This window comes from Oryx dammah, unplaced genomic scaffold, assembly GCF_014754425.2.
Source record: "Oryx dammah isolate SB20612 unplaced genomic scaffold, SCBI_Odam_1.1 HiC_scaffold_29, whole genome shotgun sequence".
NCBI lineage: Eukaryota > Metazoa > Chordata > Mammalia > Artiodactyla > Bovidae > Oryx > Oryx dammah.
The window spans coordinates 90253572-90278537 of record NW_024070213.1 but is presented as its reverse complement, the minus strand read 5'-3'; the positions used below and the strand labels follow the sequence as shown (position 1 = coordinate 90278537).

The following is a 24966-nucleotide window of genomic DNA, read 5'->3' as shown; positions in this document are numbered from 1 at the left end:
TAACACCTGCTTGAGTGAGCAGGTAAGCAGAAAGGAGACAAAGCAAAAACTTATTCAGCACCTGGGGATGCCCAGCATTATCATGTATGGAAGAACCAGATTTCAATCTTCCTGTGATCATTTGCTGGCTGTGAAATTTCAGGCAAAGGACCCAAATAAGTTAAGCTAAAGTTTCCTCCTCTGAAAAACAGGTTCAAAAGTCCCTATCTCACAAGGTAAGCACAAAATAAGGTAGTCCAGGTAAAAGCACATGGTCCAGGGCATGGTCCATGGCAAGAGCACAATAAATACTAATTCCCTTTCCTTTTTAATATGAAGTAACAGAAGGGTAAGTGCCTTGAGTTTCTCTTCATTGAGCTCCTGGTGGGGATTAACTATTAATCCTTCCTCTCCCTTTGTGTCAAAAGATCAATGGTAGAAACAAGGTCACAACTTTAGACCAAGGCCTGCCAAGGCCTCAATGTCTCCCCACCCCCATCTCCTGCTTCCCTCTCCCTGGTGGGCAGTTGGGTGAGATTTGAGGCTGTGTGGCTGTCTTTGTCATTCCAAGTGTGGCAGAAAGGACTGAAGGCAGTCCACAAGAGAAGAGAGCTTCTATGGGGGTGCTGGACGGAGGTAGAAAGAAGGGCCAGTGACTCCATAAATGTGAGAGGTGAACACAGACACATAAACCAGAGATCCCCCCCAACACAGCTTTATTAATACCCCAGGCCGACACCAACAATCTTTCCACATGGGAGGTCCCAGGGGTGAGGGGGACTGTGGGGCAGGGCCTGAACGTGTAGTTGCCCATCACTCAACAAATAACCCAAAAGGACGGCCCCATGCTCCTGCCAGTGGCCCTGCAGCACCCCAGCCCAGGCTTAGCCGCTGCTGCCGGTGGGGCAGAGGGAACTTCCATCGCCGCCTTCTGAGGACCCGGGCAGGGGCTGGCCCATGCGATCCACACACCAGCAGGGACCTCGGCGCTGCCCCTGGGAGGAGCGGCACTAGGGAGAGAGGCACACGGATCAGAGGTGCCGCGAGGCTCCAGCGAGAGAGATGGGAGGGGCCCCGGGGTGGGGAATGGGCTGTGGACTCTTGAGTCTGAGTCTGTGGAAACATCTGAGTGTTCTCAGATAGTGAGGCCCACTGGCTTCCCTTCTCCACCCACCAGAGCGTGCCCGTTCTTCCAGGGTAGAGCCGTGGTTCTTAAAGTGTGGTTTCTGAACCAACAGCATCACTAGGGGCCATGTTAGAATGCAAATTCTCAGGCTCCGCGGGTGGGGCTCTGCCACTGGTGTTTATGGCAGGGTGATTCTGATGCTTATGTGAACCTCTCTCAGAGTTAGATGTTCCTTAGATAATCTAAGAGCTTCCCTGGTGGCTCAGATGGTAAAGAATCTGCCTGCAGCGCAGAAGACCTGGGTTTGATCCCTGGGTTGGGAAGATCCCCTGGAGAAGGCTACCCACTCCAGTATTCTGGCCTGGAGAATCCCATGGACAGAGGAGCCTGGCAGGCTATACAGTCCATGGGGGTCACAAAGGATGGGACATGACTGAGCGACTTTCAGTTTCACTTAAATAATCTAAGCCCCCCCACAGCTGCGGTCGGGTATTCTTTATGCGTGGCCCTAAAGCTGGGAGAGCCCTAAAGGAAGGGCAGCGTCTCATTTATACAACTCTGTAAATCCCCAACTCTGTAAAACCCAATCGTCTTGTACGATGGGCCAAGGGAGGGGAGGAATGGCCTCACCTGCCGCTTCCGGTAGAAGCCCCTATGGTCACAATTAGGCACGTAGAGGGTGTGAGCCCCGCGGAAGACCTCGGTCTGGAGTTGCTGCAGCACGGAGTCCAGATGTTTGCGACAGGGACCCTGGGGGGAGGGACAGCTCCGCTGCAGAGCTTGCTGGGCCCACCAGCCAGGCTCCCAGGACTGGGATGGGAGACTTTGCCAAGCCCAAGGGAGTGGTCTTAGAGGAGACTCTCCAGGGCTCCCCACCCCTTCTGCACCCTGCCAGCTCCAAACTCACCATCTCAGTGTCTTGTACGCCCCCAGAATTGGGCCGGACAGGAGTGGTAGAGGTCCCCGAGTTCCTCTGTTGGTCTCTGCGGTTCACGTCCTGCGAGCGAGCTGTCCCTGCTTGGGGCTTACTCTCCTTAGGATTCTCTCCTACAGCCGCAAGAGGAATGGGGGAAGAAGAGCCCGGAAATCAACCAGATGTCAAACAGAGTCAAGTGGAAAGGAGCGGGGTTTTCAGAGCGGTGATGGGGTTTAGAGTCTGGCTCCACTGTTACCTTCTCAAGGCCTCGGTTTCCTTCTCTGAACAATGGTGATATTACCTTTCATGATAATATCCCCAGGCTAGTTTTTTTTTTTTTTTCCCCCAGGCTAGTTTTAAGCCTTATAAAAGACGAAAATCAATACCGTACATGCGTTGATAGCCTTGGGGCTTTGGGCGAAAAGGCCTGGTTGTTCCACAGGAGGCCAGCAGGGGGCGCACCAAGCCAGGGAGATGGGGCAGAAGGGAAACGGCGATGCGAGGGGGTCAGCAGGGACCCAAGTGGAATGTGTGTCCCCGCTGTGAACCTAATGTGACTCAGCCTAGCCCTCCCAGGCCGGAGACACAGTTAATTTAGGGGCACTGCAATGGGGGCCTTTTGGTCCCCTGAGGCTCAGCCAAGCTCAACTCCCGCGGTCCCAGGAACCTGTGCGATTCAGCCCTTCACCAGGAGGTAGAAGGCGGGCAGGTTGTAAAGGTGCAGAAATGAAAGGTTCCAACCTGCAGGCTGCTCCTTTCTCTGAAAAAAAGTTTCACGCACGGTACTGGGGGGTTTGGGGAGAGCTCAGGATGAGAAGGGAAAGTCAGAGTGTCGGGGCGAAAAAAAGACACGGAGGAGAGTTGGCGCTGCTTGGAACCTGCCCGAGCTAGAAATGAAATGAGCTCTGCAGTGATGTCTCTCCCTCTCCATGCACAGAGACAAGCTCTGCTCAGCCCCCCAGACCTCAAGCCTAGACAGTTGCTCCCATCTCAAAACCCAAGAACCATTTCTTCTGCAATCCCAAGTCTGACCCTTCTTCCTCCATACTTCTCAGATCTTGCCTCTCATTCTCTCTATTCAGTATCCTACCATGACCATGCTTTCAGCTGCCCCCTCTGACCCACCCAGACCACTACTTTCCAGGAGAACCCCAGGCAGCTTGGGCCCAGGCATTTGGGACTGAAAGAAACTGAAAGTTGATTTCTCATCCCTTCCCATGGAAGCGCTCAGATGCCCTTGGGGGTGGGGGCCGTTTGCATTTCCTGCTCTCCGCATCTCCCTGCTGCCCCCATCTTTCAGGTTCTGACTCACTTCTGTCCCACCCACTCAATGACTCAGCCTTCTATTCTCCTCTGGCTTAGGGTGCGGTGAGGTGGGTGGAGGGTTCTGAAAAGCTTTAAATCATAACCCTGATTTGGCAGATTCCTTCTTTTCCCACCTCTAACCCTCCCCCTGGGGGCGGGGGAGAGGGCCAGCGCCAACCCTCTGACCCTAGTCTAGTCTAAAACAGCTCTGGACTTGAGCCATCTTCTATTTTTCACTCTATGTTCAGGTGCTTTGGACACCCTGATATTAAAAGGAGATATTTCTCAGTGTGTTCAGGGTTTGGGAGTCTGGAGTTCTCTTCCCTCTTTTTCTAACTGGAAGCTGGGAACAATGTCTGGGTGCTTTCTCCAGCTTGGGCGTCTAGGGCTGAAGGAGCTGGGTTTCTGTGGCATACAGCAAGCCCCTAAACCCTTCCAACCCTCCCTTTCCCCTCAAGAGAAAATAGGCTGAGGGGGCAAAAAAGGTTGCCGGGTCAGACATCTCCCTGCTTCATCCCTAGGGCCGGCAGCCTCATTCCAGCCTTGTAGGAGCTCCCCGCACTTGCCCTTTCACCGCCCGCAGCAAATATACCCCCCCACCCCCGGAGCTCAGGATGGGAAGGGAAAGTCAGGGTGTCAGGGCAAAGAAAAGACAGGGAAGGGAGCAGGCACTGCTTGGAATCTGCCAGCCTGCTTGGAATCTGCCAGAGATGGGGAGAAGGAAGCGTCCATCTGCCCGAGCTCATCCCTCGGGACCCAGTCTGCAGAATTGCGGGGCTCACGTGGGCGGGGCAGGGGCGGGGCGCGGCGGACTCACCCGAGGGCGTGCGCGCCCGGCCGCAGCGGCCCCGGCCCTGCAGTAGCGCCCGCAAAGGCAAATCCTCTTTCTCCGGCGGCTGGCACTGCAGTCCTGGGGCGCAGTTGGGAGTGTAGACCCCGCACTGCTGGCCCTCCCTCCTGAGACAGCCCCCAGCTTCCGCACAGCCTTCCGCCGCCGGTCCCCCATCCTCCTCCGCGCAGCCCCCTGGACAACCCGCCGACACCCCCTGCCCGCAGCCTGGGCACCTTGCCAAGGCGCCTCCTGGGCGGGCAGCGAGCAGCAAAGTTAGCAGCAGTGGCGGCAGCAGCCTGTGGGGGGTCATGGTCAGGAGTTTCGCCCCGTCCACTCCTCCCAGAGCAGTCGTAGCGAAGCTGCTGCCCGCCGCCGCCCCTCTGCCTTAAGTAGCCGCCGGCAGGGGCCGGGCCCTTTAAGAGCCAGGTGAAGGGGGGGCGTGTGGAGAAGGCAGGGGCATTCCCTAAACTGGGTGGGACTGGAGAGGCCCCCCCTCCACCTGGGTCCTCCCCACTCTTCTCTACCTCCTCCCTTCCCATGTCTGTTTTCTTCCCAAATTACTCTGATTTTTCTTGCTTTGTTCCCGGGAATCTCGCCCGGAATTTGGGAGCTGGACAGCTGGCTGGAGGCCCTGGAGGGTGGGAAGGGGTGGAAGCAGGAGAGGACCGGAGTTGGGATGAGGGGGAAACCTGAAAGCCAGTTCGGGTGTGTGTGTGTGGCGGGTGAAGGAGACCCAGGGACTCCGGTGGGGAGGGAGAAAATGGCGGACTTAAGTGGACGGAGAAGGGGTGGTGTGGGGGTCGGGAGGGGGATGCGGGCGAAGAAAAGAGAGAAAAGGCGGGGACGACGGAGAAGTGGGGTCTTGGGAGAACCGGCTGCTGATGGGAGAGAGTAAACCGAGGGCCAGGAGAGGAAGAGCAAAGCTGAGGGAGGAGCAAGAGAAAGTTTACCTGAGACGCGACTGAGGGGAAGGCAGGTGATGGGGCCAGACTTGGGTAGGATGCTGGAATGCTGGAAAAGGGGGGGAGCACACCTGGAATGAACTGTCAGAAATCCTAGGACTATATTGGGGCCATAAGAGTCTGGAAGGATTGTGGGGCATGGAGGGGGAGGCAGCGAGGCTGCAGTGTGGCAACAGGAGAGCTGGCTGAACACCTGGGAGGTAGGGATGGGTGACTGACCAGCTGAAATTATGGGGCGTTGGGGTGGGGAGGCAGAGGAACCCACACTCTGGCTGCTCTAAGGGACGGTGGCCAAAGAGCAGACCTCAACCAACCTCTGTCCTTCATCCAAGTCAGCCCACCCCTCCATTCCTCTCCTTTCCCAGAATCTGGCCCCCACTCCATCCCCACCCAGTATCATCCACGGGGTTTTCTGGATTATTCAAGCTGTTCTATGCCAAGGAGGGTTGGACGGTGATGGGGCTGAGTGTTTTGGGTCAGCCTGCTCTCTGGGGCTTTCACTCCATTGGTCTGTCCACCCCACCTCCCCCATCCGTGGCCTCCCTTCCCCAGGCAGTGCCCTGCCCATCCCCAGAACTCCTAGCTGAGCCTTTCTTCCTAGAGGGAGGAAGAAGGACCATTTCCTTCTGCAATCCCCACCCACACAGCTCTGGGTTACGCAACACTGGCCATCTCATTCTTTCCTAAAACAAGGGCTCTGGGCAGTGACTAAGTTTAAATTCTGGGCCCCCAAGCAAGAATGTCTGCAAGAGCTTCCTGAACTTTTGGGTAAATGAAAAAAAAAAAAAAGTTACTCCCAGCCCCCTCCCCGCAGGGCTACCCCAGGACCCTAGGACATTTAGGAAGCAGTATCTTCCAGTAGCCCAGAGACAGTGACACAGATTGGGCAGGCAAGGAGGAGGGTGCTGGGGCAGTGGGGAGGGGCAGCTCTCCTCTACTCTATCAGGCTCTGGGGCCTCCTGCTTCAAGCTCTGACCCCGGGGTAGTGTGCTCCATCCTGTCCCTCCATCCTTATCACTATTTATTTTGCCCAGCACATGCCTCTGGCTAGGGCTTTTCTCCTGACTCCATTTTGTTGCTGTTGAATAAGATGGAAAGTTCTATGGAAAGTTGGGATGGGAAAGAGATGGCCACGCTCCCTGCAGGATCTCAGTGTGGCTTTTAAATAAAGTTTGGGTAAAGTGATTTTGCAGGTTATATTGCACAGAAGCCCAGTACTCTGCTAGCCTCTCACATCCACCGCTCCCTTCCCAAACTCCCCCATGCACCCTCCTACATCACCTCTACAGATTTCCCCTGGTTATATTCCACTGCCCAGCTTGGTGCTGCCACGTAGTCTCAGCACAGCCCTGAACAGCCCATTCCCACCTGCCTCCCCAGCACTGCTCTTCCCTCTTCCCCATGCCTTCAGCCTAGGTGTGCAGAGCTGTGTGCTTCCAGTGCTGAGATCTAACTAGGCTCTTTCTTGCAGACTGAGACTCTCAAACTCTGCTTTCCTCCCTTTGGGATGCCTTTCACCTCAGCACCCAGAGCAGAGGTCTAAAGGTCACAGTAAGTGCTCAGGATGGAGCGTGGGTCAAAACAGACCCCTGGGACCCTGTCTGGCCTCTGTGGAGAGAAAGCTTCTGTCGGGGCTGTGAAAAGGCTAGACAGCTTGGGCTGTTACTTAGGCTTTTTATAAATAAACCTTGACAGGACTTCCTCCTCTTGCAGGTTACACTCTGTCCTACTCCTCTCAACCAAACCGGTCCCTCCAAACCCACAGCCCCATCAGGTGCTGACTTCCTTTTGAGAACCAGGGGTAAAGAAGGCAGCCTGCCTGGATCCTTTTGAGCATTGAGTCTGCAGAAAGACAAGTGGTAGCACAGTCTACAGATGGAAAGCCCCAGAAAGATGGCTAAATGATCAAATCATGACGTGGCCTGAGTCTGGTATGGGTCTGATGGGAACTGTTGTGATAACCTCAGCTGGTCTTCAGCTTTGATTTCTGCCATCTGTCCCACATGCAGCCTCCCAATTGGTCTTGCTCCTGTGGCTCTCTCCTCCTCCCACACCTTTGGTGGTACTCTGTGCCCCTCTTCCCTGCCCAAGGACCTATGCTCCCATATGGCAGTCATGGCCTGGTGGACAGTTGGCTCTGGAAGCACACTCTGGTTCAACGAGTTGGTGGGATCACCCTCCCCAGAACCCCTTGGCAGTTTCTCATCTGAGTCTGAACTGAGATTAGGGGAAGTGAAGGCGTGATGCTCAGAGGTAATCTGGACTGTAAGTCTTCAGCTCATAAGGACGAAACTCCCCCTTGCCATTCCTCTTACTACAGACCAGATTCTGCCACCTTTCCCCCACCTGCTTGGCCAGCAGTCTGCCTTTCTCTGAATTCATCCGTATTATTGTGTTGCTGTCTTAAATGTCTGCTTATCTTTTCTCGTGTCTTATTTTTCCATTCGATTATGAGTGTTTTGAGAACAAGAGCCCCTTACCTTCTTCATCCCTGGACCCCCAGCTCCTAGCTTATGTTTGGAATTGATACAAGTAAAGGTTGTTGTTTTGGGTGAGGGCCTTGAGAGGTGAAGGGGGCACACTGTAACTCCCTGGAGGCTCCACTGGTGCTTCTGTACTTCTGGGCTAGCCCAGGCCGCCCAGGGCAGCTCTTGGCTTTCTCAGTCCTCCAGCCCCTCTCACTTTCCCTGTCCCTCCTGTTGTTCTCAGAGTAAAGGCCAAAGAGACTGAGAGGCCCAGTGTGGTCAGGGTTCAATAAGAGAGGGAAACCTGGCCCCAGATAAATCAAAGCGGGTTTCCTGGAGAATAGATCTTTAAAATAGAATTTAGGAGAAAGATAGGTTAAGATAGGTTGAAGAGAGGGAAGGGTGGAGGCTGTCTCAGAAACACACATCTTTGTGTAAGAAGTATGAGAGTATAGGGTCATGTAGCGGGTGTGTGTGCATGACTTGTTCTGCCTAGATTCCCAGTGTCCCAGTGATGCCAGAGAGAGGTAAACCAGAAAGGGAGCAGAGAAGTTTCTAGACGGGGCTGGAGTTAGCCAGATGGTTAGGAACTGGGAATCATTAGTGAAGAAGGAGTAATAACTGCAGATCTGAAGTTTGCTTTTTTTGATAATTACATGAATAAAAATCAATAGATTGATAGAGCATTTATTTATGTGGATGTAACTATATGACATGGACATACTTAAGGAGGAACTGTGTTCACAGGGAGCTTAGAATTAATATCTGTCCATCCAACACATGCTTAACACCTAAAAAAAAAATCAAACAGGATGGGCGGGTATTCCAGGATCGAATGTAGACTGTAACAGGTAAGTCTAACTATATCATCCATGTGTGACGTAAGGTGACACACTAAGGTGGAGAGGGGCAAAAGGTGCTGACCTAAGTAACACTGAAACCAGCGTTTTGACTGAACACTGTAAGGCTAATGATAAACGGAATGGCATGCTCTATATGCTACATAAAAACTGTACTCTAGTTGATAAATTTGTTTCTCATGGGCTTATGGATTAAAAATTTTGAAACTGCTTAATGTACACTGGGGTTGAGCAAACAAGTAATGGATATTGGGTTTCTCTTTGTCTGAGAGAGAAGTTACAGAGAAGTAGGGAGGAAGGCTAAAATGAGCTCTATGGTACTGGATTAGAGTGGGAGACATCAGTACAATCCTCGTGGATTGGACTCCATATTGTTAAAATGTCAATTCTCCCAAAATTGATTAATAGGTTCAGTGTAATGCCAATTAAATTCCCAGAGTGCTTTTTTGGTAGAAATTGGCAAACTGATAATCTCATATGGAAATGCAAAGGACCTGGAGTAACTCGAGCCAACTTTTAAAAAGAACAAAATCGAAAGACTTATCCTACCTGATTTCAAGATTTAATATAAAATTATAATAATCAAAACATAAAACAGATTAGTGGAACAGAGAGTCTAGAAATAGACCCACAAGAATATGGCTAATTGATTCCTTTTTTAAAAACACTTTAAAAAATTTTATTTTTGGCCACACCCTGTAGCATATAGGATCTTAATTCCCCAACCAGGGATTGAATCCACACCCCCTCTATTGGAAGCATGGAGTCCCAAACACTAGACCACCAAGCAGGTCCCCTAAAGACTTTTTAATAACGGTTGTTCAATACATGTTTTACAGAGGTGCAAAGGAATTCAGTAGAGAAAGGACAATCTTTCCAACAAATTCTGTGGAAACAATTGGATGTCCATGTGTAAAAAAAGAAAAAAAAGAACTTTCATCTATATCTTCTAATACATATAAAAATTACTCATAGATCTGAATAAGTTGTTAATGAATAACTTCAATCTAATAATGAGTAAAATGATAGTTGGATAAAATGAAACCGAGGGACATTATACAAAATCACTGGCATCTACTTTTCAGGAAAGACTGAATAACTGTCCCAGATTAAGGAGCCTAAGGAAACATGACAAGTAAATGTTAGAGATCTGGGGTTCTAATTCAGATTCCCTAATTTCCAGTCTACCTCTATTTCTGATACCTATTTCCATTATGCCAAGTGGCCACTGTTTATGTTATAAGAGAGCATGGCTTCCATTTCATTCAACATCTGTAGAGCACCTCTTTATGATAATAGGATAGCTCCCACGGGTCAGAAGGACCTCACACTCCAGCAGAGAGAGATATACACACATAGATCACTGTAATAGTAAAAGTGAGACTGTAATAAAGTGCTCTAAATGAGGTACAAAGAAAATGGAATAAGAATACAGAGGAGAGGGGACGTCCCCCGGTGGTCCAGTGGTCAAGATTTCACCTTCCAGTGCAGAACCTGTGGGTTCCATCCCGGGAAGAGGAGCTAGGAGCCCACACACTTCATGGCCAAAACACCGAAACACAGAAGCAATATTGTAACAGATTCAATAAAGACTTAAAAAAAAAAAAAAGAAGAAGAAGAAGAAATACAGAGGAGGGGAAAAAACCTTCCTACCCGGAGAAGAGAAATTTGGTAATGGGAGGAAAGGGGGAACGTCCTCCCCAGAAGGGCAATAATCACCCTCCAGTAGGTGTGGGATAAAGGTCAGTACCATATCCATCTTCCCTACTCATTATGGCCCCAGCGTAACTTTTCTTAAGTCACACCAATCCCTCTGCTTTTTACATTCGAAGTTCTCTCCTGGTAGGAATGCCTTGCCCAGAATGAAGGCAAGGGGACATGAAATGGAGCCCGGGAGAATATAAAGCACACGGTAATGGTGTAACTCTAGAGAATACAAAACATATGGTTAACAGGTACACACGTTATGGAGACCAGTCTCAGGGTCTGCACACGCAGACAGGATTTAATAATAAGACTCATTTCATAAGGTTGTTGAGCGGATTAAAAGGAGATTCCTACAGAGCTCTTAGCATCACGTCTGACACGGAACCGGGGCTGAGGGAACAGTCACAGCATTTGTGGGTACGCAGCGACCTTACCCGCCCGCCCCATACGGGGTGGGAGCCGCCTCTTGACCGGCCAGTCAGCGCCCGGGGCGCCAGTGCGGCGTCCGGGCCGCCACGTCGCCGCCTACCACCCTCTCGAAACCCGGGTTTATCAGTCCCTACCCGGCGCTAGGTACCCGGTTCACCGGGCCGCGCCCGGTCTGGCCTGCGTCCTTCGATTGGCTCCTGCAGGTGCCTGTCGTCCTCGGCCGCTTCAGATTGGCCAGAGTGGGTGCAAAGAGGCGGGGCTCGGGGAGCGTAGGAAGGGCGGGGACCCGGATGTGTGTGGTGGCGGCGGCCTAAGAGCTAGTGTGCGGAGCTGAGAGGCCTATGGATGAGGAGGACGCGGCGGCCCCGGTAGGCGGGGATCGGGGGCGGGGTCCCGGAGGCCTCGGGTCGGTCTCCACCGAGCCTGAGGCCGGAGGCGGGAGGCGGGGGTCCTGGGCGGAGGCTTCGGAGTCAGGGGCGGGGCCTTGCGCTCTGGTAGCTGGGCTTCCTCTCTGGGGACCCTTCTCGGCCCAGTGCAGGGCCTGGGGAGTCTGGGCGTAGTCACACTGACGGGCCAGTGCTCCTTTCCCCCGGGTCTCCTCTGAGTGATCCGGGTGGAGGCGGGGCCCGGTGCGGCCTCCTCTCGCTGGTGCCAAGGCTATGGGATTCTAGGCAAGCAGATGCCCCTAGGTCTGGGGCGCCAGCATCAACCTGGGGTCGAGCCCTGGCCGAGTGCCGAGGAGGCCAGTCCTAGGGCTGCCATGCAGATGCCTACCCTCCTGAGCCACGCAGTGGCTTGTAGCTACTGCAGAAGCTTGTAGTATGCGCATGGGCAGTGAATTTAGCCTAGCCAGCTTCCTAAGCCCCTACTGTGTGCAGGACACTGTCAGGCCTTGATGGAACCCTTGTCCCAGGGTTTGGAATATGGGAAGAGAAAGCAACCCCTCTTTTTGTCACTGTGGGGAAAATTCATTCACCTATGCGTTAGCACTGTTGGTGGCTTAAATACCTGGGTCATCCTACTCCTCTCCATCTTCACTACTACCATCTTTGTGGATGCCATCTCTCATTAGAACAGCAGCTGCAGCCTCCTGATGAATAGTTTGCCACTCTGTTTTGCTCATCTTGTGATGAATTTAGTCTCCAGCCAACCGCCTGAATGATGTTTAGAATCAGATAAGCCTTAGAAACATATCATTTCCGAGCTTAAAACCCTCCAGAGCTTTCCCATCATACTTGGAATAAAATTCAAACTCCTTAACATGGTCTGTAGAGCACTGATCTGGCGCCTACCTTCCTTCCATCCTTTTATGGTACATTTTTTCTGCCTCACATTCACTGCACACCAGGCACCTGTCCTTTCTATTTTCCTATCATGCCAGCTGCCTTGCACCTCAGGACCTGTGTTCTGGCTGTCCCCTCTGCCTCGGATGCTCTTTCTTGGGCTTGTCACACGCCAGTCACCTTTTCATCTCATAGAGTTCAACTGGTTATTCTTTCATCACGTCACTCTGCTTATTCCTGCGCTGTCTAGGTAGAATGGAAGCGCTAAGAGAGTAGGCAGCCCATCCTTGTTCACAGCTGCATCCATAGCACCTTGGACAGCAGGAGCACATCGCGGGAGCTCAGTAAATGTTTGCTGAATCAAAGGACAAGGGTGGGGATTGTCAAGGTCAATCTAGGCAACTGGCTTCAAGTCTGGAGTCCTTTCCACATTCTGGGTAGAACTGGCCAAGGTGCTCAGGGCCCTGCTCCCTCTTCCTCAAGTCCCTTCTCCCCCTGGCAGGTTTGTTCTCATGAACAAGATGGATGACCTCAACCTGCACTACCGGTTTCTGAATTGGCGCCGGCGGATCCGGGAGATTCGAGAGGTCCGGGCTTTCCGATACCAGGAGAGGTTCAAGCATATTCTTGTAGATGGAGACACTTTGAGGTGAGTTTCAGGGAGGGCTTTCACATCTTCCTTTCTATGTCAGGTCTCAGAGATGAAAAGGGGCTTTTGCAGAAGCAGAGACCTGTCTACACTGCATGGGGATGAGTGGATTCTGGAGGCCTTTCTGATGGCGCAGTGTGCTTCTTCACCTTGCACCCCTCTGTGCCTGTGTCTCTGGGTCTCTCTGTCCTGGTCTGCATTGGAAGTAGTCATGTCAGAGATGGAGGCTGCTGGGGGCTCAGGGGTTGCCCAGCTGTCTTGTTGAGAGGACTCCAGTGAGTCTGTGTGATGCCTGGGTCTCCTGCCTGCATCTCTTGAGCTGGGTTTGGTGAAAGAATGACCATTTCAAAGGCAGTGGACTTCCTGTTTTGGGAAGAATGGTAGTGCATCCTGCTCACTGCCTTCCAACCTTTTGGTTTCTGTGTTTGTTTTCTCTCTGTTTCTGGCTTGAAACTCTCCCCTGACTTGGTTGGAACCGAATTCTCTCACAGAGTTGTCACTGGAAGAGGAACAGAAGTAGTGGTATCTAGCCTGGAAACAAGAAAGTTGAGGATTGGGGAGTGAAGAACTCTTTCAGTCTATGAAAGGCTTTGGTCCAGAGGATAGAGACTAGCCATTCTCAAACTCCACTGAGGACAGAGCCAGAGGAAAAGGGCTGAAGCTGCAGCATGAAGGATTGAGGTTAGACAGGGTGTGAGACCGCCTAATAGGCAACTGCGGGAGGCTCTGCCTTCTCTTCCCCACTGGCAGTGCGAAAGCCAGGCTTACAGTGGTCTGGTATGGGTTGGACCCTTGCTGGAGGCAGCGGGTGACCTCAAGTATCTTGTTATGGTGTTTGTGCAGATATGACCAGATGGATTCTCCTCTCTGTTGGCCCTCACAGGGTGGGGGTTGGGAACACTAAGGCGCTCCCCCAAACTCCTGGGCTAGGATGCTAATGGACCTCTCTCTTCATTTCTCCTTCAGTTACCATGGAAACTCTGGTGAAGTTGGCTGCTATGTGGCTTCTCGACCCCTGACAAAGGACAGCAATTATTTTGAGGTGATCAAGGCTATGGGTGGGCAGAACAGGGGGTGAAATGCTTTAGCTCCAGGAAGCTCTTTTACTGGATTCTTGACCTAGTTCTTTAAACTTTCCATCAAGACTATCCTGTTGGCTGGGAAAAGGGCCCAGGATATCATGATGCCTAATCTGAGAGGCACCGTAGAGTCCTGTCACCCTGTCCCTTTGGCTCTCCTGCCCTTCACCTAGGTAGAATTTGACCCATGTCTTTTCTCACACCCTAACCCAAGCCCGGCATCTACTCCATCTATCTTTTTCCATAGCTTGGAAATTACTTTCTAAGTAATTGTGGTAAAGTGGGCCCCCACTTTCCCCAGTTCGTCCTCTGGGCGTCCTTTCTCTTTGATCCCCCGCCTCCTGGCTCTTTGAGCCTTAGCCCTTTGCATGTCTGCTCCGCTCCATGCTAACTGTGCCCTGCTCTCCTCTCTCCAGGTGTCAATTGTGGACAGTGGGGTCCGGGGCACCATTGCTGTGGGACTGGTCCCTCAGTACTATAGCCTGGATCACCAGCCTGGCTGGTTGCCTGACTCTGTGGCCTACCATGCTGATGATGGCAAGTGAGTTGCCTCCTGTGGCACCCAACCCCTTTTCTGCAGATTTGGGAATCTTAGATACAATGGACTGCCTCAGGGTGGCTTTGGCCATTCCTTCACTGGTCTTGGGGTATTTTCCTAGATTTTTCTGATCAGGTCAGGAAGGTGGCCTGTTGACTCTCCTTGGAGGCTTGCAGACTTAAAGGGGAGGGTGGAGCTCATACGAGGACGTAGGTAGATGGCGTTGCAGAATGATGGTGAGCAGGAGCACTGGAGAGAAGTTGGGAGGCCAGGCTCAGATCGTGTGTCATTCTGCCCCGTCCACAGGCTTTACAATGGCCGAGCCAAGGGTCGCCAGTTTGGGTCAAAGTGCAACTCTGGGGACCGGATTGGTTGCGGCATTGAGCCAGTGTCCTTTGATGTGCAGACTGCCCAGATCTTCTTCACTAAAAATGGGAAGCGGGTAAGTGGGGCATCCTGAGTGGGATTTAAATGCTTGAAGCAGTCCAGGGACTTGTGTGAGTGCTGTGAAAGAGTCTGCTGGTTGGGACCGGCCCAGGGCCCCCCTGGGCTCATTTCCCATCTTCTTCAGTTCAGTCTTAAATTCTCCTGGGCTCTCCTGCATGTAGAAGACCCTCCCCTCACGCAGGGGAAGCTGGGACTGTCCCCAGGTGATAGACACAGAGGAGCAAATTTAGGCAGTAGAGGAGGGGCAGAGTTTGGTGGGGGGCACAGAATGGGGTGATGTGGGGAAGGTTTTGAGCAGGAACGAAGAGGGAGAGTTTATGGCCTGGCTCCGTAAGCTGGAGGTCGTCTTGGGACGTTTGACTTAAATGCTTTTGAGGATATGTCTTCTCTGTGTTTTGTGTTCCTTGTTTCACTTCTCCTTTCCTTCCCTCTTCAAAGGCTAGTGACGGTGGAGGGCTGGGATAAGAACACATAGGAGAGACCCAGGCTGTCTTCCTTCTCCTCCCCAGCCCCACCTCCTGCCCAGGGAAATCGCTTTCTCAGTTCTCCGCTGAGGGGTTTTCCTCCCTTAGCATCTATCCTGAGCTCTCTTCCTGCTGCAGTCCACACTCAACATGTACCAAAATTATTAGGCACGTCGAGAGACTTGGCGTTTGCCTTCCAGCTCTGTGGATTGCTTGCTCAGCCAGGAGTGCTCAGCAGCTTTTTTCACACTTCTCTGTGCCTCTGTGTTGCTCTCCTGTCAGCGTGTGTGGTGATGACTGGTTGCATCATTCTCAAAAGTCCCCTTGTGAGAATTAGATGAGCCTGGGGAAAGTGAGCCAGGTGGCAGCTCCCTCCTTTCTTCCCTCCCGACAACTCAGGTGGGCTCCACCATCATGCCCATGTCCCCGGACGGGCTGTTTCCGGCAGTAGGCATGCACTCGCTGGGTGAGGAGGTGCGGCTGCACCTCAACGCCGAGCTGGGCCGCGAGGATGACAGCGTCATGATGGTGGACAGTTACGAGGATGAGTGGGGCCGGCTGCACGACGTCCGAGTCTGTGGAACCGTAAGTAAGGGGCAGTGGGCGGAGGGCGCTGGGCAGAACTCCGGGGGCCCCAGCAGCTCTTAGGATTGCTTGGAATAGGCAGTGAAGACAGTGTCTTCTGTCGGGTTTTGGAAAGTGAGAGTTTGGGCAGCAGTGCCTGGCACCCTGACATGGTCCTCGTGTCCAGGTCTGTGTTAGCCTTGGTCCTCCTCTCCCACCTTCCCTTTTGTTTGAGAGCTCAGGCTCATCGCTCAACCCTGGGGAAAGCAGTGGCTCTCCTTTGCCTTTTTGGTTCCTTCAGTCCCCAGGGTGGTGCGCACTGCTGCCCTGAACATCTGTCTGCCTTTGAGAGGCAGGGCTGACTTTGGAGAGGCTGGATGCCTGGACCTCCCTTTTGGCTTGAACCCAGCCCAGCTGGCCCAGCTTTTCATTCTCTGCCATGTGGGACAGGTGTCATCATAAATCCTACTTGTGTTGAGAGAGGTTCTTTGAGAAATTTTTTTGAATAAACATCCATATCAGTCTCTTTGGCCTTCCTACATGTTATAGAGGATGAGAATAGAGGCAGATGATGATTCAGTGAGAGTCCTTGACCCTCCAGAGCTAGCCTCTTCATACATCTCATCATACCTGTGTTAGTCCCCTGACTAGATTTTAAACTTGGTTGGGAAGTGTATAGACCTCAAGGGAGGGAAGCTCTTCATACCTACTCTCTGTGCCTCATGCTAGCTTGGAAGTGGATGGCTGCTGAGTCAGGGGTCTGGCCCTGATCTCTAGTGGGCTGCTCAGGCCTCCCACGTGGAATTGTCCCTCTGCTGCCCTCCCGCTCCAGGCTCAACCTTTTCCTCCACCCTCTGGCCTTCTCACCCCAAGCCAGGCTGTTTTTAACTCAGTCTTTGATAGCAAAACAGAAGCAGTGGGGGGTGGGAGTGGGTTAAGAGCAAGGTTCTCCACTTCTGGAGCGCAAGGCGCGTCCAACCCAGGGAAAATGGTAGGAAGCATGCACTCCTGCAGCTTCTCACACTCTGCACCCCCTTCTGGCACTGGGATCCAGGGACTGCAGTGGCCACCAGCCCGGAGACCTCATATGCCCACTGCCTGATGTTCATCTCTCCTTTCTTTTTCCCTTCCACCATCATTCTGACAACATGTACAGAGTTGAAGTTGGGGCTGAGCCAGGGCGATGTTCCAGCTCTCATCCTTGACCTCTCCTCAAGAGTTTTCCTGGCACCCTTTCCCTGCCTGGACCTGTCCCCACTTTGCTCCTTGCTCCTCCCAGGCAGTCTTTTCTAAGTGAGGTGGAATCCTGTAGATGTTTATAAATAGCCTTCCTTCCTCTCTGCCCTTCCTCCAGTGCCCTCAGGCCACACATTTAAGAATTTTTTTTCTTTCTTAGATGTAAGCTATTGAGTTTAACTCTTCTCTTAAGCCCCAGCCCCAGCTGGGCACAGCTGGCAGGGTAGGCATGCTGTTCCCTGTGTACTTGCTCCTCTGGGGCTGCCTTGGACATGAACCTCTTGAGGGACACCTCTCTTCTAGTCTTGCCAACCACCCCATCTTGCAAGTGAGGGTGACTTACCCAGTTTCTTCCAGCCCTTTGACCCGCCATCCCCACTGTTGCCTCCTGGCCTCCTCCGTGTCCCTTCTGACCATCCACTATATTTCCGATCTGGTGATCTGAGTGGTGTCAGCCTGTGGGAGCCTGGGAGAGGTCACTGGGCTGCGCCTGTGCCTCCTGTTTCTAAAGATGTCTAGTGCAGCTGTTTCTCCCCTCTGCCCTTCCTGTTTTTACGTCCCGCTCTGTGCGGAGCCCTTCCCAGGGACCTCGACCTCTGTTGTGGTTGCAGCCTATTTTTCCTGCCCTGATGATGTTCCCAGGAGAGCACCCTGTGGAACCATAAAAGTCTGGGGCAAGCTTTGATGCCATCCCGCCCAGGTTTCTCAGTGTGGAGACTGTGGGCATCTTAAGTGAAACAGTTTCTTGCTGGGCAGGACATTTAGCATTCCTGGCTCCAAGACCCAAGATGCTGGTAGCTCCTCAAGCCATGCCCCTCGCCCCAGCTGTGTGACTGCCCACACATTCCCACGTATCCTCTTGTACTGCTGAGAAAACAGTCCCATAGAAAATTAAAGAGACTTGATCAAATGTCACAGTGAATTAGTAGCAGAACTAAGCCTAGATATTCCTTGTGACCCCTCCCCCATCTTTCCCACTGTCTGATATATGCTGCCTTCTACCCAGGCCCACTCTACTGCAACCAGTCCCTCCTGCCCCCTTCTCACAGGATGAGTCCAGAGTTCCTGGGCTTAAGCCCACTTTCCCAGAGATTTCCTTGTCTAGCGTCATTAGCCGGAGAAGGCAATGGCACCCCACTCCAGTACTCTTGCCTGGAAAATCCCATGGATGGAGGAGCCTGGTGGGCTGCAGTCCATGGGGTCGATAAGAGTCGGACACGACTGAGCGACTTCACTTTTCCTTTTCACTTTCATGCATTGGAGAAGGAAATGGCAACCCACTCCAGTGTTCCTGCCTAGAGAATCCCAGGGACGGGGGAGCCTGGCGGGCTGCCATCTCTGGGGTCGCACAGAGTCAGACATGACTGAAGCGACTTAGCAGCAGCAGCAGCAGCAGTGTCATTAGCCAGGTGAGTCTTCTTGGCCACCATGGAAGTCTTTTACCCCTGTTTCTTTCAGTTTTGTAGTGTCAGTTATCCTCTCTACTCCTTTCTCACTGGTTCTCCCCAGACAGAAGAGAGACTTCAACTCCAGACTTTTTTTTTTAACCCTAACAATTCATTCTGAGAAGTTTCCAACATACAGAAAAGCTGAAAAAGTAGCACAGTAAATGCCCCCTGGGTCTCCACTGCCTAGATTAACAATTGTTAATATTTAGTTGTGTTTGTTTGATCTGAGGATCTGTGTATGGACAGACTTGGCTCTTTCCAGAGGGCAGTCTGTCCCTGTTTCCTTCTGCCTTACTTTCTTCTCCTAGAGAGCGCCCCCTTCCCAGAGCTCTGGGATGCTGATATTGCAATGTTCACTCAGAGATGGGGGGTGCTGCCCCTCATCCCCATCCCCAGGCCTTGCGCAGTGTACTTAAGTGACATGCTGAGGGCGAGGGGCAGTAGGTAGGGCTGTGGGGTTAGACTCATTCTCTGTTCCTCATTTCTGTTCATAGCTCCTCTGACAATTCCTTAGTGACAGGACAAAAGCTTTTGTACACAAAGAGGGGTGAATGAGGCCCCACCCTCTCAGGGGTCCTCCCCAGACCCAACCCAGGAGGAGACCATGTTGGGGCCTGAGCTGGCCCATGTTCCTGGTTCGTGTTTCAGCTGCTTCTAGGCCCTCGGGGCACTGAGCCCTCCCTTGCTCCTGTCAAGAGGGATTAGGGTCTCTTTTGGCAAGACGAGGGCGGGTCGCAGCAGAGGAGGCAAAGAGTAGGTGCTGCCAGTATGAGGGAGGGGTGGGGTGCAGGAGGCTCTCTGCACTCTGGTCTGCAGCCTCCGCTCTGTGGGGGTGAACTGTTGGGCCTCTCAAGGCTTCTGTTGTGTGTAGAGGGAGGTGTAGGGGTCTTGAGAGCCTTAAGGAAAGAGTTCCCCTACCCCCACCAAAGATGTTGATAGAGGCATTGTTTCAGGAGAAAGCCTTGGGAGGAAGGTAGTTGGTCATCTGTGTGGAGTCATCTGGGGAGTATCCTACGGAAACGGTGATGATCAGGGGCCATTCTGGTGTGGGGGAGAGGGGTAAGAGCTGAGATGAAAGAGCCTTTCCTTCTTTGTGATTGGCAGTTCCAATCTGTTGTAGCTTTGGGGCGATTGTTAATGTTTAGGGAGCTCCGGAACCCTGGGGTATTCTAGTATAACTCCCCATTTCCTGAGCTCAGGAAAGGCCAGCGTGTGCATTTATCACCTGCCTGGGGGCAAACTAAGCCCTTGGCACTCACTCACTTTGTCACCGGTTTTTGGAGATGCAGGTGGTGGTTCCTCTCGTGACTGCGAGGAACCTAGGCTTCTGAGTGATGAGGTGCTGTGCTTTCTGAGCTGCTCTGCAGGGTGAGGAGTAGGTTTTAGAGCCCTGAATTAGTGTGTTGCGTTACTGTGTTTCATCCTCCTGGCCTTGTAGCTTAAGGAAGCCTCCCTACCCTATCCACAGACAAAAAGGCAGCCTGCCCTCCTCAGGGCCGAGGCAGAGGGAATGGTTGGGCGGGTTTTTCCCAAGGTTCAGGATCTGGATCCGCTGTCTTTTGGCTCTGAGAATGGAGAACACTGTGTTTCCTACACTGAGGCCAGTTGGATGCTGTGGGTCAAGGGCAGCTGTGGGGTCCCCCACCCAGTTCGGCAATGCAGAGGAGAGGGTGGGCTGGGGGCTGCTCAGACTGGGTGGAGTCCATGCTAGTTAATGTGCATCAGACCCATAACCCTGCAAGCCCACCCCCAGCCTTGCGGGAGAGAGACAGTGGAGGAATTCATGCTGAGCCTAGCCCACCCAGAGGACCAGAAGTAGAATTTAGACAGGGTGGGCCTTCACAGTACCCGGTAAATCAGAAGACCACCTGCAGGGGGCCTCTTTCTGATGGAAGAATGCAGTGTGAGATAATGGAGACTTGGCTAAGAGTGTGACATCGTGGAGCCAGGGTGCCCTGAAGTGTGTACAGTTCTGGCTGGAGGAAGGAGGGGAGAAAGGTCCAGTGATCTGCCACAAACCTCCAGCTTTTCTCCTGGTGCCCCTGATCCCCACCTGCCTGAGGTTCTCTGGGGCAGAGGGGAGGATGGACTTGCTGTGCCAGGGTTTCAGGGCTACAGGGTGAGGGTGGGCCAGTGCCTCCCTGAAGGGGTGGTAAGGATGTGGCCTCTCCCTCTGCTGAAGACACACGGAGGCTTGGGTGCTGGTGCTGGTGAGCATGATGCCTTTCCTGTTCAGGCAGGAGTTCTTTGTGGGGTGAGAGGCCAGTGTCCCACCCAAGGCTTGCCAGGGAGAAGTGGAGGAGGTCCCCAGGGAGTGAGTTTTCTTCAGGGCCAGAAGGGTGGGAGGGTAGAAGAAAGTCTTGAGGGGCAGTTTGGCTAATTAAAAAGGGATTAAGGAATCCCAGGTGATGCTGAGGGTGGGGGACAGACGGGACAGGGTTGAGTCACAGCCCCACTATTACCATGACAACTGATAAATAAATCCTCCCAGATTGGGGGTTGCCGCCCCGTCTTGCCCAGGCAGGATCACTGGGGCTGAGGAGCCCCAGGAGCCCATCAGTCAGCTCCCCTCCACACCCCTGCTCCAGCTTGAAAGAGCCGCGAGGGCCTGGGAGCAGGAATGCCTGCCTTTCTAGCCCTGTTCCGCCTGCCCCCCTCCCTCACACTGAATGCAGGAGCAGAGCTGGTTGGTCTCTGGCTCCCCAGCACCTCCCCGACAAGGCTACAAACAGCTCTTTTCAAAGCCAAGTACAACAAAGACCTTGAGAAACTGTATCAGTCCTATCCCAGGCAGAACTGGCTTCTGAGCTGTCTCCCCTCCCCAAGATGCCTGGACTTGGCCCCTAACCTCTGCGTTCTCCTCGGCCTCCCGAGGCACCCTGAGAAAGCCGGCAGGCTGCTTCTTAGCCTAGCCTTCGCTTCTCTCTTCTCTGTGTTCAGGGCCCCTGGGTGGCCCTTACTGGGCAGGCACGGTGACCGAGGGAAGAGATGGCTGAGAGAGCCCTATGTGGTCCTGGTGCCCAGCCACTGGGATCTTGGGGCTGCTCTCCTGTCTCCCCACAGCAAGGAGAGGGTCCTTGGCTCAGTAGGCAGGTGGGTGCAGTCTTAGGTAGGGGCTCAGCCCTCATGCTCCTGCTGCCGCCTCCACTCCCCCGCCCCATCCCTGTTCTCCCCTGCCTGCTGGGAGCACCGAGTCCCGCCTTGTGCCTCCAGCACCACTTCCCTTTCAGTGGGCTTTCTGTGAGAGACAGGAAACTGGTCCCCACACAGCCTTGGAACCAGGTTTCTAGGGGGGTGTCAGCCTGGCCCCCACCCCTGGCTCTCTCCCCACAGCTGCTGGAGTACTTGGGCAAGGGCAAGAGCATCGTGGACGTGGGGCTGGCCCAGGCCCGGCGCCCACTCAGCACCCGTAGCCACTACTTTGAGGTGGAGATCGTGGACCCTGGAGAGAAATGCTACATCGCCTTGGGGCTGGCCCGGAAGGTGGGCACTAATGCTGGCTTTCTGCCCGGGGGGGATGCTCAGCTCTGGGGCTTCTGGTCTAGAACTGGGAGCTCCTAGGGAGGTGAAGGGGCCCGGCTGCAGAGAGGGGTCTTAACCTGAGACAGAAAGGTCATATGTGTTTGCTATGTAAGGGTACAGACTCCCAGTCACCTCGGGGCTGACAGAGGGTTGTGAGCCTACCACACACACACACCAGGGCCTAGATGGGGGGTGAGGGCACCCCACAACTCAGGCACCCCAGCACCTTCTCACTCTGCCCCCACCCCCCGCAACCTCCAGTGCCTGAAGCTGTGAGCCTGTCAGGTGGGAGCAGCCGTCTGGGTTGTAGCTTGTTCCAGAAGGTGAGGGTTCAGATGCTACTCTCCCATCTTCTTTTCTGCGTGGTACCACAGCTTTCCTTTTTTCACGTTGGCATAGGATTATCCCAAAAACAGGCACCCTGGATGGAGCAGAGGGTCTGTGGCTTATCATGCAGGTGCGTGAGGGGCTGCCCTGGGGGAGCAGGGGCTGTGGGGGTGGGGGGTGCAGGGACGCCCACTTTCCAGACCCCGCACGAGGGGCCTCCTCCAGCATCTGACCTGAGAGACTCTCCCCTGCTGCCCCCTGCTGTCCCCTTCCCAAGCTGCTACCGCTGGCTCCTGTTTTCCCTCCCAGCCTGACAAGCCAGGGAGCGGATCAGGGGCGGGGACGCTGGGCCCAAACTGGACATTCCAGGCCTCTGAGTTGGCTCCCTCTGCTCCCTCCCTGCAGATTCTGCATTTTCCTCCTTTGACTGGGTCGATTTCCTTGCGGGCTTTCTTTAGAAAGGACGAGCCTTGACTTCTGGTCCTGCCTCTCCCTCCCCTCCGAGGCCCCTCTCCGTTCTCTGATCGGCTCCCAAGGGAGCCCCCCTCAGCCCTTTGCGGGGACAGACGTGTGTCTCTCTTCTGGTGCCCGCATTGTCTCTCCTCCCTCCCTTGGGGCCAGAGAGGGAAGGAGGGGCACTTGGGCTTCCAGCAGGGGCGCGCTCTGGGGGTGTAGGGTATCAGCCCCTCCTGCAGGTGTGTGTAGTCTCCCCTCCTCCCAACAGACGACGGGAAGATCTTTCATGGCAGCGGCGTGGGGGACCCCTTTGGGCCACGCTGTTACAAAGGGGACATAATGGGCTGTGGAATCATGTTCCCCCGGGACTACATTCTGGACAGTGAGGGTGAGTGGGGGTATCCGTGGCCAACCTGGCTAGCCGGGCAGAGGGTGGGTTCTGCGGGCAGAACCGCAGGAGCTCAGGTTTCCTGGCCTCTTAGGTGACAGCGACGACAGCTGTGACACAGTGATCCTGTCCCCGACTGCCCGAGCTGTGCGGAATGTCCGGAATGTCATGTATCTGCACCAAGAAGGGGAGGAGGAAGAGGAAGAGGAGGAAGAGGAAGACGACGGGGAGGAGATAGAGCAAGAACACGAGGGCAAGAAGGTGGTGGTGAGCGCGGGGGTCTGGGGCTGGACCAGGGCTGGCGTCCCTGCTGAAGCGGGAGCGGGACCTGGGGAGGGGGCGCAGGCTTGCCGAGTGGGGAGGCTGGCTGAGAGGCTGGTTTCCGGCCTCTGGACGCCCTCTCGTGGTCACCTCCTGCCTCGCCCTCCGTCTCTCTTCTGCGGTGGCGGGAGTTGGGAAGGATGGGGTTCAGGCCTGTGTAGCCCCAGCATCAGGCGGAGCCTGCTGCCCATCCCACTCTCCTCCTCCACCCCTAGGTTTTCTTCACTCGGAATGGCAAGATCATTGGGAAGAAGGATGCTGTTGTACCTTCTGGGGGCTTCTTCCCCACTATTGGGATGCTGAGCTGTGGGGAAAAAGTCAAAGTGGATCTGCACCCCCTGAGTGGCTAGGTCTTCTCCCCGGACCTGCCCCTCCCCTCTGTCCCCTCCCTTTGCAGAACCAGGTACCCAGTTCCTGACTCCCCAAGGATCTGCCTACCCAGCAGGCCCCAGGGGGCATGTCGGCCCTACCAGATCAGGCCCCTGCCAAGCTCCTCCATGCCCACGTTTCTGCCCCAGGGCTGCCCCAGTTGTCAGTCCGTGGGTGCGAGACCCTGGTTGGACAGGAACAGGCCCGAAGCGTGGTGCGCTGTGGCCAGGTCCCCTTGGTATTGAGCATGGGCGCGCCCCCTTCTGCACTGGCCCGTGTGAGGGGAGAGGAGTGAGTGCTTCTGTCTCAGCTGCTGTTGGGCCTGAGACTGGAGAGGGTGGAGCCGGACAGCCCCTCCCCATTTACCGGGGTTCCCGGGGCAGCTGTCTTCTGTTCCCTGTCCTTGTCATTGTGTGAACCAGTTGCTGCTCTCACCCCCCTGGCTGGGCTGGGGGGGCTCTCTAGGGCCCTCGCTCTCCTTCACTGAATGCTGTCCCTAGAAGACTACTCGAGGGCCTCTCTTGTCTCCCCCTAGAGCCAGCTTCCTCCCTCACGACCTGCTGGGGCACCACGGTCCCCCAAGAACCCCCGTCTCTGGCTCCCCCAGCTGTACACACGTAGATGGTGCCCATGGCACGTAGAGAGAGGGTCTGTCAGGTCCGGGAATGGGGCCTTTGCTCCTGTCTCTGTCTGGGCCTCCTCAGCTCACCTGTGGCACCTTTGTCTCTAGTTCCTGAGGATGCAGGTTGAGACCCCAGAGCCTCACTCTCACACATGGTGAGGGCAGGGCCCCAGAGCCCAGTGAGAGCCCGTGCTCCGCTGCCCCACCCACACCCCGCTTGCTGCCTGTGCCAGTTGCCTGTTTTGCTTCAGTGTTTGATCTAGCACTTACACGTGTCCTCTCCCACCAAGCCCTCCAGTCTCCTAGCCTCTTGACCCCGACCCTTCCCCACACTGTGGCTTCCGGGAGGGAGAGAGAGCAGGAGCCGTTGGCCTTGGTTTGGGGAGTGGGCAGGGCTTTAGGGGAGGCAGTGAGCTGTTGTACTGTGGGGGCCTCCACTTTGGCCCTCCCTTCAGGCCCTGCACTATGATGTATGAAATGTATGTACAGACCAGAGATGTTTATACAGCCAATAAAGATGGAGTTTCCATATTTATCAGTACAGCCGGGACAGGGGAATCCTTCCCAGTACACGGGCCGGGGACAGGGCTGGAGGAGGGAGCGGCGAAGGGCACTTGCTCGCGAGGCGTGTGTGGACTGCTGTGGGGCCAGGGAGAGGGATCGTGTGTGTCC

The 24966-nt window shown here is 54.2% G+C and overlaps 2 protein-coding genes across 2 annotated transcripts; one reads left to right on the top strand and one right to left on the bottom strand.

Moving 5' to 3' along the window:
* Nucleotides 1-678: 678 nt before the first annotated feature.
* IGFBP6 (insulin like growth factor binding protein 6) lies at nt 679-4717 on the bottom strand. The gene is made up of 4 exons (XM_040234239.1): nt 4144-4717; nt 2013-2152; nt 1736-1855; nt 679-989 (listed from the first exon to the last, which is right to left on the bottom strand). Exons 1-4 carry the CDS (start codon nt 4466-4468, stop codon nt 864-866), a joined length of 711 nt encoding a protein of 236 aa, XP_040090173.1. The 5' UTR covers nt 4469-4717; the 3' UTR covers nt 679-863.
* A 6120-nt stretch (nt 4718-10837) lies between these two features.
* SPRYD3 (SPRY domain containing 3) lies at nt 10838-24837 on the top strand. The gene is made up of 11 exons (XM_040234238.1): nt 10838-10949; nt 12367-12513; nt 13480-13555; nt 14009-14133; nt 14437-14572; nt 15441-15626; nt 21623-21772; nt 22211-22268; nt 22863-22982; nt 23077-23249; nt 23519-24837. The coding sequence occupies exons 1-11, from the start codon at nt 10927-10929 to the stop codon at nt 23651-23653; spliced, it is 1329 nt and encodes a 442-aa protein (XP_040090172.1). The 5' UTR covers nt 10838-10926; the 3' UTR covers nt 23654-24837.
* Nucleotides 24838-24966: the final 129 nt, after the last annotated feature.